Source organism: Cnephaeus nilssonii (genome assembly GCF_951640355.1).
Source record: "Cnephaeus nilssonii genome assembly, chromosome: 17".
Classification (NCBI taxonomy): Eukaryota; Metazoa; Chordata; class Mammalia; order Chiroptera; family Vespertilionidae; genus Cnephaeus; species Cnephaeus nilssonii.
Genome location: NC_137088.1, coordinates 40,933,140 through 40,945,689, shown reverse-complemented (window position 1 = coordinate 40,945,689; position 12,550 = coordinate 40,933,140). Strand labels below are relative to the sequence as shown.

Genomic DNA, 12,550 nt, shown 5'->3' with positions numbered 1-12,550 from the left:
ATTGATGTTTCCCTCTCCCTTTTTCTCTCTCTATAAAAAAATCAGTTAAAAAAGCAATCTCTAAAACCCTTGTGCTTTTATTATTTGCCTAATCTTCTAGCTAGTGAAATCCATACAGTGGAAAACAAGAAATATTTTGCATTTCAAGATTTTATTTATAATGTGATTCTGAAGAGAGTAGGGATAACTTGCCCAGCACCTTCATTGCAGCTGAAGGGCTTTATTTAAAAAGAAACAATTTTTAAGACTTAGCATCACGATATGCTTTTATTGCTGTGTGTGTGTGTGTGTGTTTATGTATATAATATACATATATGTTATATGTATAGTTTTATTTTGTATATAACATATTATACACATGATGTATACTATATATGATATAGGTAATTTTATGATATTTGTATATAATGTATAGTAGAAGATGTTTATATTTACCGTGAGAGTATTTAGTCAGTTGTTGGAAGATCTAAAGTCTCATCCTGTCCTGGCTTTTCCTTGTGCTAGGACTGACTTTGAACAAATCTTCTGGGATTCTGTTTCCTCCTACTTGAATGGAAAGGTTGAGTGGCTACTTTAGAAGCTTTCTTCTGACCCTGACATTTGCTTGGTTACCAGATTCTTTGATCACTTTGGTGACCATAAGCTCTGTAGTACCAGCTGTGGTACATTCCCCAGGTTATGGAGCAACGCCTGCTGTACCATAGAGGCTCAGAAGTATTTGAGCATTTCTATTTAGATAAGAAGAAAATGGTTGTTTCCTTTTTGTTTACCCAGCATTCTGATTTTAGCTGTCAAGTTTCTGAGTTGTGTGTTTTTTTAATCTTATCTCTGGATAGGACTTCATCAAATTTGGCTGCAGCCAGGCTGACAGGTTCTGCACACAGTAAAGGCAGCCTTGGTGAAGAGAGAAATCCCACTAGCAAGTATTACCGGTGAGAGAGAATGAGTGTGTTTAGTCTGAGAGCTGACCCATGTTTATGAGGATAGGCATACTAGTGTTTACTTGATGGCCATCTTGAAGTAATATTTTGGGGTAGAGCTGGGTTATTATAAGAGTTTGTTATCAAGTACCTTATTTAAAAGGTTGAGATACTGCCCTGGCCGGGTAGCTTAGCTGGTTAGAGTATCATCCAGGTATGCCAAGATTGCAGGTTCCATCCCCAGTCAGGGCACAGGCAAGAAACAACCATAAGTGAAACAACAAGTCGATGTTTCTCTCCCTCTCCTCCTCCCTCTCCCCATCCCACTCCCTCTTCCTCACTCTCCCCTCCTTCTCCCTCTCCCACATCCCCCCTCCTTCTCCCTTCCCCCCCCTCCCCCTCCCTTCTTCCCTCACTAAAATCAATAAAGAGAAAGAAAAGGTTGGGGTACTACTTTAGGCCTGACCTCACCTCTTAGAAAATATTTAAGCAAAATTGTTGGGTATGTTTAATATTACCAGTAAAACATGTGGTAAAATCTAAAAAGGTTTTGTGTTCGTGATAGAATTTGTGTTCATTGTAAATATGAGCATCTTAAAAGAGAACCAGTAATTATTAACAAATCTTTACTTTTCATAAAATAAAGTAGTGTTGCATTTATATTAAAAACAAATTGCAAGTAGCCTGCTTTAGGCTTTCTAACACCACTCCCTCTTTTTTAAGATAAAAATATTGATACTGGATAAAACCGATTATGGAGAGTATAAAAGTACCTAAAGATAAATTGAGGAGGCAATTGAATAGAAATTCTTTTTCTTTGAATGTTTTGTTAACAGTTCCTATTTCCTATAAAGTAAACAAATTACTATAACATCTTTCCATGCCTTCTAATTGTTTGTTTTTATTTGTAGGAATAAAAGAGCAGTCCAAGGGGGTCGTTTATCGGCAATTACCATGGCACTTCAGTATGGCTCAGAAAGTGAAGAGGATGCTGCTTTGGCTGGTAGGCATTAGGCTGTGAGACTAGTTCAGTGCCTTTTCAATGGGTCCTTCTGGATAAGGAAATTACAGTGACTTTGGTCTGGCTGAGAGTTTGTCAGGTTTGAAGTACAAGCTATTTTGTGGCATTTTGATTTCACTCTTTGGTTGGCAAACTTATCAAAAGCTTATTGCTTTATTTTGTGTTAAAGTTTGTATTTGAGTAAATACTTCTTTCAGTACAGTTGGTTTGACAGCATTAGTAGATTCTGGTTTGAAACCTGTGATAGTGAGACTAGTGACAACATCAGGGAATCCCAGGAAGACATTCGTGCACCGGTGGGGAACCTTGGCCTGGCCTGAGGGGATAGGGCCGAAACCATCTCTCCAACATTCCCTGAGGGGTCCTGGATTGCGAGAGGGCACAGGCCAGGCCGAGGGACCCACTGGTGCATGATCAGGCCCGGGGAGGGACTACGGGAGGGCTCCAGGGCGTACCCGGCCCTTCTCGCCCAGTCCCAATCAGGGCTGACCAGGGAGGGACTGCCGGAGGGCTCCAGGGCATGTCCGGCCCGTTTTGCCCAGTCCTAATTGGCCAGACCCCAGCAGCAAGCTAACCTACTGGTCGGAGTGTCTGCCCCCTGGTGGTCAATGTTTGTCATAGCGACTGGTTGATCAGTTGAACGAATGGTTGGACACTTAGCACATTAGGCTTTTATTATATGGGATTTCCAGGTTATTGACTTTTCTCAGATATAGCTTATGACTTAAAGATTCTGGTTTGAAACCTGTATGTAAATTATAATCAAAGCAGAATGGTAAATTGCCATTTAAACAAGTCCAACAGAGGGCATTGAGCACTAAAAATGCATGTAAGAGTACATAGTTGGTTAAATAGCAATCTAAACAATAGCTATCCCATATAAAATGCAAATCGCCCAAACGGCAGAACGATAGGTCGCTATGACACGCACTGACCACCAGGGGACAGACTCTCAACGCAGGAGCTGCCCTCTGGTGGTAGGTGTGCTCACACAGTGGGAGCACCACTCAGCCAGAAGCAGGGCTCACGGCTGGCGAGCCCAGAGCTGGCGAGCCCAGAGCGGCAGTGGCGGGAGCCTCTCCAGCCTCTGCTGCAGGTGGGGTAAGGAGTGAGGGCTCCCGGAAGAGGGTGCAGGCCCAGCTGAGGGACCCACCCCCCTCACCCTCCACCATTGCATGAATCTTGTGCACCGGGCCAATAGGAAAGATATATTTGATGTCATTGTCAGTCTTTCTCTTAATATGATATAATATTTTTCATTTTATTGTAGATTTTTTTATATGTAGAGATAAAATTTGTTTCATAAAGTTATTTTGGCATATCTCTTGATTTTATAATCAAGTGTGATACAACAGATTTTTCCAGCTGTATGTTATTTTGTACTAAATCTATAAAAATTTCATAATTACTGTAAACTACTTATTGGAGTATGAATTTAACTTTTTTATACTTATCTACAGAATTAAATTTTTTAATTTAAATTAAGCTTTGTCATAAAAAATTGAAAGAAAATTGCTCTTTTCATTAGCTTTTTTTTGCTTATTATAAAAGTGACACACGTTTTATGTTTAGGTTTCCTTCTAACAGTTGGTTAACTTCATTAATCTTATAGTAACATGACAAATTGAGGGAAAAACCACACCATTTACAAAATTTTTAAAAAGTATTTATTGCCTTTTTTCAAATAAGTAGTGTTGTCACAAAAGGAGTATTATTTAGTCACTTCAGATATTAGGAAAAACAAAGTAGTTGCCAATGGCCAGGAAGATTCACACCTACATTTTCTTCTAAGAATTTTATAGTTTTAGCTTTTACATTTCAGCTCTGAGAACCATTAAAGGCTACTTGTTCCTTTTCTTGGCCAAACATACAGAACAAGGAGTCTCTGAGGAAGGCACATTTAAAAATATAAATTACTTTGTAACCTTTTGTTTGTTTGTTTTGTAACCTTTTAAAAATAGCAAATTTACTAGGTAACATTCTACTCTATTTCTGTATAACATTTCTCTAAGTAATCATACAGTTACATTGAGCATTACTAACATCTTTAGTGAGGGGTAGAGCTTACTCTTTTAAAATAAATATTCTCAAACATATAGGTTAACCTGGAAGGTTGTTAAAAGAGCTTTTCAAAGTATGGTTCTTTTCCTCATAAATACATTTTTTGTCTTTCAAGCTGCACGTTATGAAGAAGGAGAGTCGGAAGCAGAGAGCATTACTTCATTTATGGATGTTTCAAATCCTTTTTATCAGCTTTATGACACAGTTAGGAGCTGTCGGAATAACCAAGGGCAGCTAATAGCTGAACCTTTTTTCCATTTGCCTTCAAAGAAAAAATACCCTGATTATTATCAGCAAATTAAAATGCCCATATCGCTACAACAGATCAGGTAAAATGTCTGGTACATCACTTGGTATAAATTTATTTTCTTGTGGTTGAGCCTGCACATATATCTTTGTTGTTGTTGTTGTTGTTGTTAATCCTCACCTGAGGATATTTTTTCCATTGATATTTAGAGAGTGGAAGGGAGGGAGGGAGGAAGGAGAGGGAAGGAGAGAGAGAGAAAGGGAGGGAGGGATGGAGGGAGGGAGGGAGAGAAAGAGAAACATTGATGTGAGAGAGACATATCCTCCTACATGTGCCCCAACCTGGGGCTGGGGTTTGAACCTGCAACCCAGGTATGTGCCCTTGACTGGGAATCAAACCTGCACCCTTTTGGTGCGTGGGCCTGTGCTCTAACCACTGAACATACCAGCCAGGGCTGCACATATATCTTCCTTTTTTAAGTGGAAAAGGATATTAAAAGGTGAAAATGTTTTTCATATGTCTAGAGTATGCTTGAATATGGTTCCTATTGTGAGAAATAAATTTGATTAAATACAAATGATATTCTTTGTACTGCAGTAGTCAAGATGCAAATTGATGAAAGGTGTTCCAGCTAGACATTTTATGTGTCAGATTATGGATTATAAAAAGTCATGCAGCTCAAAATTTAACTTCATTTTCTTATAACTGAACAAAGTACATAAGTTTTCCTATACCTTCTATTGATATTTTAATTACAACAATTTATCTCTATTTAAAGTATATGTCTAAGTTGAACCCCTCTCCCCACAGAATAAGTTTAGACAGCTCTTAGAGAATTTGTCAGCTAAAACAATAACTGAAAGATGGTTCATCTTGGTTCCCTTTTTTGTTTAGACAATGTTAAAGTGATCATTGGGAATTCAGCCAGATAATACTTAAACCACCACAGTTTCATAAAAAATAGTAGGAAATAAGTAATATAAAATATGATGTTTTAGAACTTCCACATGTAGGTTAGGTTTTGCAATATACCCAGGTAGAGGCATGAAGCAGGTAAAGTATCATAACTGGGCAAGATCAAATTAAGCTGGTATTAACATGATGTTTACATGGCAGATATTTAACCTTCCAAATAGTAGCAATTAGCCCTAGCCAGTTTGGCTCAATGGATAGAGCGTTGGCCTGCAGACTGAAGGGTCCCAGGTTCGATTCCGGTCAAGGGCACATGCCCAGGTTGCGGGCTCGATCCCCGGTGGGAAGCGTGCAGGAGGCAGCCAGTCAGTGATTCTGTCTTATCATTGATGTTTCTATCTCTCTCCCCCTCTCTCTTCCTCTCTGAAATCAATATATATATATATATATATATATTTAAAAAAATAGTAGCAATTAAAATTCTTGTATTCACTGGATTCTCGGAAATAAGGTTGTTTAAACAAGCATGTTTTATGGTTTTGCTTTTGTAACTTTTATCATTTCATCAGAAAGATCTATGGTGTTTTTATTTAATCCAAACTTTGGAGGTTTTGTACACAAGTATAATATAGAAAATCAACTAATTTTACCCTCTTAAAATAACATGGAAATTAAGGCTGCCATTCATAAGAAAATAGCCTGGAAGTTTGTGGTTTATACTCTTCACCTTAGAAAAGATAGTCTTGTAAACGTTGAGAGAGTCTCTTTTAATTGAACGGTTTTTGTCATTATCTTTTATCCCACTGTCTTTTCTTTTAATTCAAATAGTCTAATTAATTTAGTTCAGAAGAAGACACATCTGCAGCCAGCTCATTCACCTGCCTACAACTTTCTCTCAAGTTAGAATTTTTTAATATAAACCTTATTTTGTCAAGTCAATAATCTACAATAACTTTTCCCTTCTTTTAAACTTTACTCTGGTAGTTATCTGGCACACAGGTAGGGGAGTGTGAGGAATAGAGACGTGGCTGAGGCCTATATGGTAGCACACTAGGGTTCTGAAGGATCAACTTTTTTTTTTTTTTTTAATATATTTTATTGATTTTTTTTACAGAGAGGAAGGGAGAGGGAGAGATAATTAGAAACATATATGTGAGAGAAACATCGATCAGCTGCCTCCTGCACACCCCCACTGGGGATGTGCTCGAAACCAAGGTACATGCCCTTGACTAGAATCGAACCTGTGACCCTTGAGTCCAAAGGCTGACGTCTCTATTCACTGAGCCAAACCAGTCAGGGCGAAGGATCAACTTTTAACCCTTTGCACTCGCTTGCTTTTTTCTCGATTCCTTTATTCTACTTGGGATTTAATTTTTTAAATACCCCAGATTTTACAAAGCGCGGCAGTAGAATAAAAAACTGGAGTTTCTTTTCATACAAACTTATTTATTTGGATTTTTTTATATTTCAAATTATTGATACATTCAATACAATTCGACATACGAGCTGCTACCGATGCTAACCGTGTCGAGTCACACTCGACATCCGAGTGCAAAAGGTTAAGATGTCTAATTTGCCTTCTTTCCAAGGAAAGATTGGCTAGTGGTGCCTCACAGTAGCTGGGCTACCTTCCATTGTGGTCTACAACAGCCAAAAGGGAAATCTAGAGCTATGCTGTCCAGTATGGTAGCCTCTAGTTACATGTGACTGGTGAGCACTTGTAATGTGGCTAGTGTAACTAAGGAACTAGCTTTTAAATTAAATTTTGACTTAAATAGCCATATGTGACTAGTACAACACAGTCCTAGTAAGATTTGTTGGCAGAAAGAAGATAGTAGAGTGTCATCAAAAGCAACAAAAATGGAAGAGTGGCCAGGCTAGTGTGGCTCAGTGGTTGAGTATCTACCTATGAACCAGGAGGTCATGGTTCACTTCTCAGTCAGGGCACATACCCAGGTTGCAGGCTAGATCCCCAGTGGGGGCGCATGCGGGAGGCAGCTGGTAGGAGATTCTTTTTCATCATTGATGTTTCTATCTCGCTCCCTCTCCCTTCCTCTCTGAAATCAATAAAAATATATATATTTTTTTTAAATGGAAGAGTGGGCAGAAGCTAGACAGCATGGCTCCATTTTTTATTTTCCATTATGTTCTTCCCTTGACCCACTATTCTTGATTAACTTCATTCTGATAAGTAACTTCAGATTTATTATGGATTGTCATTTACAAACTTGGGTTCTCTGTTCTTTGTGGGTGTTTCCAGCACATTATCCTTGGAGTTGACAGAAATAAGTCTGAGACTGTAATTGAAATTCTGGGTACTAGTTACATAGCTGGTACTGATAGCTGAGTTTGTGCTTAGTTGTTTTTTGCTTCATCCCAAAGATGTCCTCTAACATTCATAACTCTTTAAGTAGTACATGGAGTCTGCATATGATTTTGGTAAATTTTAAGTAAAATTTTACATGCAGGATGGATATCATTCTAAGAGGAAAGTGTGGAATTTATGCAGTTATTCTGTGAAGCTATTTACACATATTGTTCTTAATACTATTTTTGTGACTTTGATGAATAGGATACAAGTGCTATAATCAAAAGGTTGAAAAGTGTATCCTGTCTAAATTCATATATAGAGAGTTAGGCAGACCATGACTCTTCACTTGGTACAAAGTATACAGGGACTTTATGAGAATTGGTATTAGTAACAGCCATAGTGTCTCAGAGAAATATCAGGATTCTTAAGATTTTTTTTAAATTACTTTATTGATTAAGGTATCACATATTTGTCATCAACCCCCCCCCCCATTCCCTTCCCAAACCCCCCCACACGCATGCCCCCCTCCCCCTGTTGTCCGTGATCACTGGTTAGGCTCATATGCAAGCACACAAGTCCTTTGGTTGATCTATCTCCCTTGTCCCCTCCTCTGAGGTCTGATCAATGCTGTTCTTGTTCTACAGTCTATGTTCATCTTTTCCCCTAGATGAGTGAGCTCATGTGATACTAGGAATACACTTATAGGAACCGAAAATGAGACAAGCAATAATAGTTATGCTGAGAGGCAAATGAATCAGTCTATAGTGAGTTTCTTTCTGGGCCAACAGTTCTTTTGAGTCCCAGTTTCTATGTCCAACAGTTGTTTATGTGTTCATAACAGCAATGATATTTCAGTTCTGGATGGTGGACAAATGGTGGTAATGCAGGTCCGACCCTCTCTGGTTTGGTCCTGGGCAATCTGCAGTGACGCACATCTGCTGACTGCTAGTATGGCAAGGCATGATCAGCGTCTTCCATCTCTGGACTGTTTCTCTTCTGACTTCATGGCTGGAGCACTCCTGTCAATTCCTCTCTGTTGCAGGAATTCACATGGTCTCGGAGTTGTTTTCTGAAAATATACAAACATATTCTCGACCAAAAGTTAATAAAGGAATATTTTCTATAAATTTGACTTGCGATCCTTTTTCATTTTCTTGCCCAAACGATTTTCCTTTGGCTTGTTTTGACACCATGTATGTTTTACCCAGGTGTCTTGCTGTTAGCATTACAAATGAAAGTTAATTTTCTAAAGTAAAAATTTTCTAGATGTAATTTATTTACAGGATATTTTTCCTTACATGATATTCTTCTACTATCCCCCCTTTTTTGGTTTAAATATTGGGAGGCTTTTGGAAATTTTATGCTGTAATCTTGATAGCTTTTAAATTTTACTTTTTTGCACTAAAATGTGACTGCTTTAGGTTCATTATATGTTACGCAATTTTACCATGAGATGAACTACCAATAAAAATTTTAGTTAACACTTTAGGAACAGCTTTTTTGTCCAGTACAATTGATTTTTCTAGAGTATTTGCTTATTTTGATTGGCCAATTTAAATTAGTCTGAAAACTTAACTACTATTTTACTGTCAAATTTAATACTCTAACAACCATCTTGTTTTACCCTGTAATTATTAGTGGAGAGGATTATTTGCCTTGAGTAGGCCCTGAGCATTCCTGGTGCTAGGCTGGATTTAGATATCATAGACCCCAGTTCCCCGGATCATGGGTGCAAGACATCTCCATCAAATTTTGTTGCAGTGAGAGGGCATCTGCTGTCGGCCAAGTCTCTGTTACCTGGGTCCCGATTTGAGCTGGGCATGTGAAGCTGAGCAGCCATGGGGGCAGGAGATCTCCTTCAGCAGGGGTGAGGGTTCAGGCCCCTGCAAACTTGGGGGGGTGAAGGTCTGTGCCCCACCTCTGTTGACCCCCAAATTCTCTCCTGATGGCCCCTATCTGACTGTGCCTGTCTTAGGTTGTTCCTTCCCTGAGGAATCTTACCTGTCTCTGGCTAACCAGCCATCCTCCGGGGCCAAGCAGGGTGATGTGAGGTTTAGTTCTATCTCCTTGGTCGCCTATGCCCCCATGGCCTCCACGCCCAGCACCTGCCTTGGGATCCCCTTGCCTGCTGGCAGGGTCCCAGCACTGATCACATATCTTGTGGAACCCAGGTTTCCTCTCCAAGGAGGCCCAGCTCACCCCACTGGGCGAGAGACAGATCCATGGTACCAGCCATCACGAGGTTTCAACCTTGGCATGAACAGCTGTGAACAATTGGATTGTGAGAAGCAGGTCCCTCTTGGCCAAAAGGGCAAGAGGGGCCAATTTAGAATGCTCAGGTGCCTTCCCAGGGGGCCCTCTACACAGTGGAAGGGATTAAACCCTTTCATGTCCTTTTTAAATTGCTGCCAGACATTCAAAGAATTAGTTTGTAAGTTTGTTTGGGGTAATTGTATAATATGCTGTTGTAATTCTGAAATATCTAGAGATGTGTTACGTTTGTCTCCAAGCACCAAACAGATGATTTTTTTTTTTTTATCCCCACGGGTGTGAGGAACTATTATAAGTAATGGGGGTGATCCAAATCTGGGAAAAATTTTAATGACAGTGTAGAATAATATCATGTAAGGATATTCTTTGTTCTAGTCCATGGGAATTCCCTTTCAAACTGGCTGTTCATTTCTTTTTATATAGACAAGGTCTTAGTTACATTTTCTGCACCTCTACCGGGGGCAAGTAGTGATAGTAGTGACACCCTTTCTTTGGTGTCCACACAAGCCAGAAACCTCTCTTTAATTGTATACACAAAGGGACATTGTTTTGATTTTGTGTCATACAAAAGGGAAGCTGGGTGGAGACCCCTGTGTATTTATACTTTCTTGCCCCACCCATGGACCTCCTGGATGACCAAGGTGTTTGGTATTATTGGTAACTACATTAGTCAGGGGATCAGCCCACGTAAGGGGTCTTACCCATGAAGGGTCAGGAGCATAAGACCAAAATACTTACCCTCTTATCCCAGGTAAAATTACCGTACATCTGATGATTGCTAGCGTGGCTAGAAAGGCGTTCTCAGGCATTCTTGGATTTCTGGTTACCTCACAATTTCTTCCCTGAGGTTTGACGTTTTGATTGATGTTTCTCTGTTTCTGGATCTATTTTTTTCCCCATCAGTTTATGTTGTTCATTATATTCCACAAATGAGTGAGATCATGTGATATTTATCTTTCTCTGCCTGGCTTATTTCACTAAGCATAATGTTCTCCATCCACTATTGTTGCAAATGGTAAGAGCTCCTTCTTTTTTACCGCAGCCTAGTATTCCATTGTGTAGATGTACCACAGTTTTTTAATCCACTCATCTGCTGATGGGCACTTAGGCTGTTTCCAAATCGTAGCTATGGTGAATTGTGCTGCTATGAACATAGGGGTGCATATATCCTTTCTGATTGATATTTCCAGGATTCTTAAGATTTTTAAGTAAATTAAAAACTTAAATTTTAGTTGCAAATGTTTGTATTGGAATATTTCTGTCTCTCATTTACCATATTAAGACCAGTCTTCATTGTCCATATTTGATACTCCTGGGGGATAAAAAAGGTTATTCTAAGTGTTTCTTCATGGCATTGCCAGTACTTTCTCTGCTTTAACTTTCATGAACTGGAATGGTCTCTGATTTTCAGAAATGGGTAGATTGCCATGATTCTTCATTAAGGTCATTTAAACCTTCCTAATTTTTCTAGGGTTTGCATGTTAGTCACTAACAGAATTTTCCCATTAGGATTTTTGTTAGTATATTTGCTTTGTAATGGACCACCTTACTAGGTCCTCTGATTACATCTTACAGTGTTCTAGCTTATTCTTTTGGATTTTTAGTTAAATTGTCATATTGCCTAAATATAATGGTACTTTTGCCTCCTCACTTTATATCTTGAAAATGTCATTTTCAGACTTCTGATCAGTATAACTAGTAAAGATACCATCCAGTGCTTATCAGAATTTCTGCACTAAACTTTGAGGAAGGATGTTTCATAATTTTCATAATGGAAAATTCTAGCCATATGTTTGTCTTCTACAGAACAAAGCTAAAGAACCAAGAATATGAAACTTTGGATCATTTGGAGTGTGATTTGAATTTAATGTTTGAAAATGCCAAACGCTATAATGTTCCCAATTCAGCCATATACAAACGAGTTCTAAAATTGCAGCAAGTCATGCAGGTATGATATCTTTGTTTTGCTAAGTTGTTGCATGTATAACTGAAATAATTTTATACATTTTGAGAATGTTTTTTAAAGATGTATGATTTCCTCCAGCAAGATCACATAATTTATTTCAACAAAAAGTACTGCTGAATATTTTTTTTTAGCATCATGACCATGTAGAATAGAAATTATAGTTTAGACTGGGTTAGTTTTGTGAGTAGAAGAGGCAGGAATTTGTCTCTGGGGAGTGATTTTAGGGTCTCAGACAGGTTCCCTCCAATCATAGGTGATATTCTATGGATTAGGTGTTAATTTCTTTGGTTCTAGACTTTGTCTCTTTTGTGGTATCATTGGTGGTAGGAGAAGGGGCATCTTAAGGCTAAATAATCATTGTATAGAGTCCATGAGTTTATTAGATCCTTTCTGAGAGCACACCTTAAAGCAGGGGTCCTCCAACTTTTTAAACAGGAGGCCAGTTCACTGTCCCTCAGACCGTTGGAGGGCCGGACTATAGTTTAAAAAAAACTATGAACAAATTCCTATGCACACTGCACATATCTTATTTTGAAGTAAAAAAAACAAAACGGCAAAAACACCCGCATATGGCCCGCGGGCCGTAGTTTGAGGACGCCTGCCTTAAAGGGTACCTGAGGTTACGGGTCAGTTAGGGGTTTTGAGACAAAAGGCATAAATATGAAATAAAAATACTGTCTACTTGTCTGTTTTTGGTAGAATTTTTTTGGAAAGTGAATCCCAAAGCAAGTTATCAGCAAAAGCAATTTTAGATAACCTAAAGAATCTTCACTATGATCAGTGCTGTGGATTTCAAGTATTTCCCTTTCAGTACTTCATCTGTATTCCTTAAGTCTACTGT

At 38.8% G+C, this 12,550-nt stretch overlaps 1 protein-coding gene across 30 annotated transcripts in view; it reads left to right on the top strand.

The window, feature by feature from the left end:
• The window catches only part of PBRM1 (polybromo 1), a 134,287-nt gene that overhangs the window by 34,857 nt on the left and 86,880 nt on the right, over positions 1-12,550 (top strand). For 23 of the 30 annotated variants that reach the window (XM_079795194.1, XM_079795204.1, XM_079795217.1 and 20 more), the window contains 4 exons: positions 837-932; positions 1,832-1,923; positions 4,118-4,331; positions 11,550-11,691. In XM_079795194.1, coding sequence (XP_079651320.1) covers positions 837-932; positions 1,832-1,923; positions 4,118-4,331; positions 11,550-11,691 — 544 coding nt within the window. The remainder of the gene's footprint in view (positions 1-836; positions 933-1,831; positions 1,924-4,117; positions 4,332-11,549; positions 11,692-12,550) is intronic. The other 7 variants (XM_079795197.1, XM_079795198.1, XM_079795199.1 and 4 more) reach the window with 1 other exon arrangement.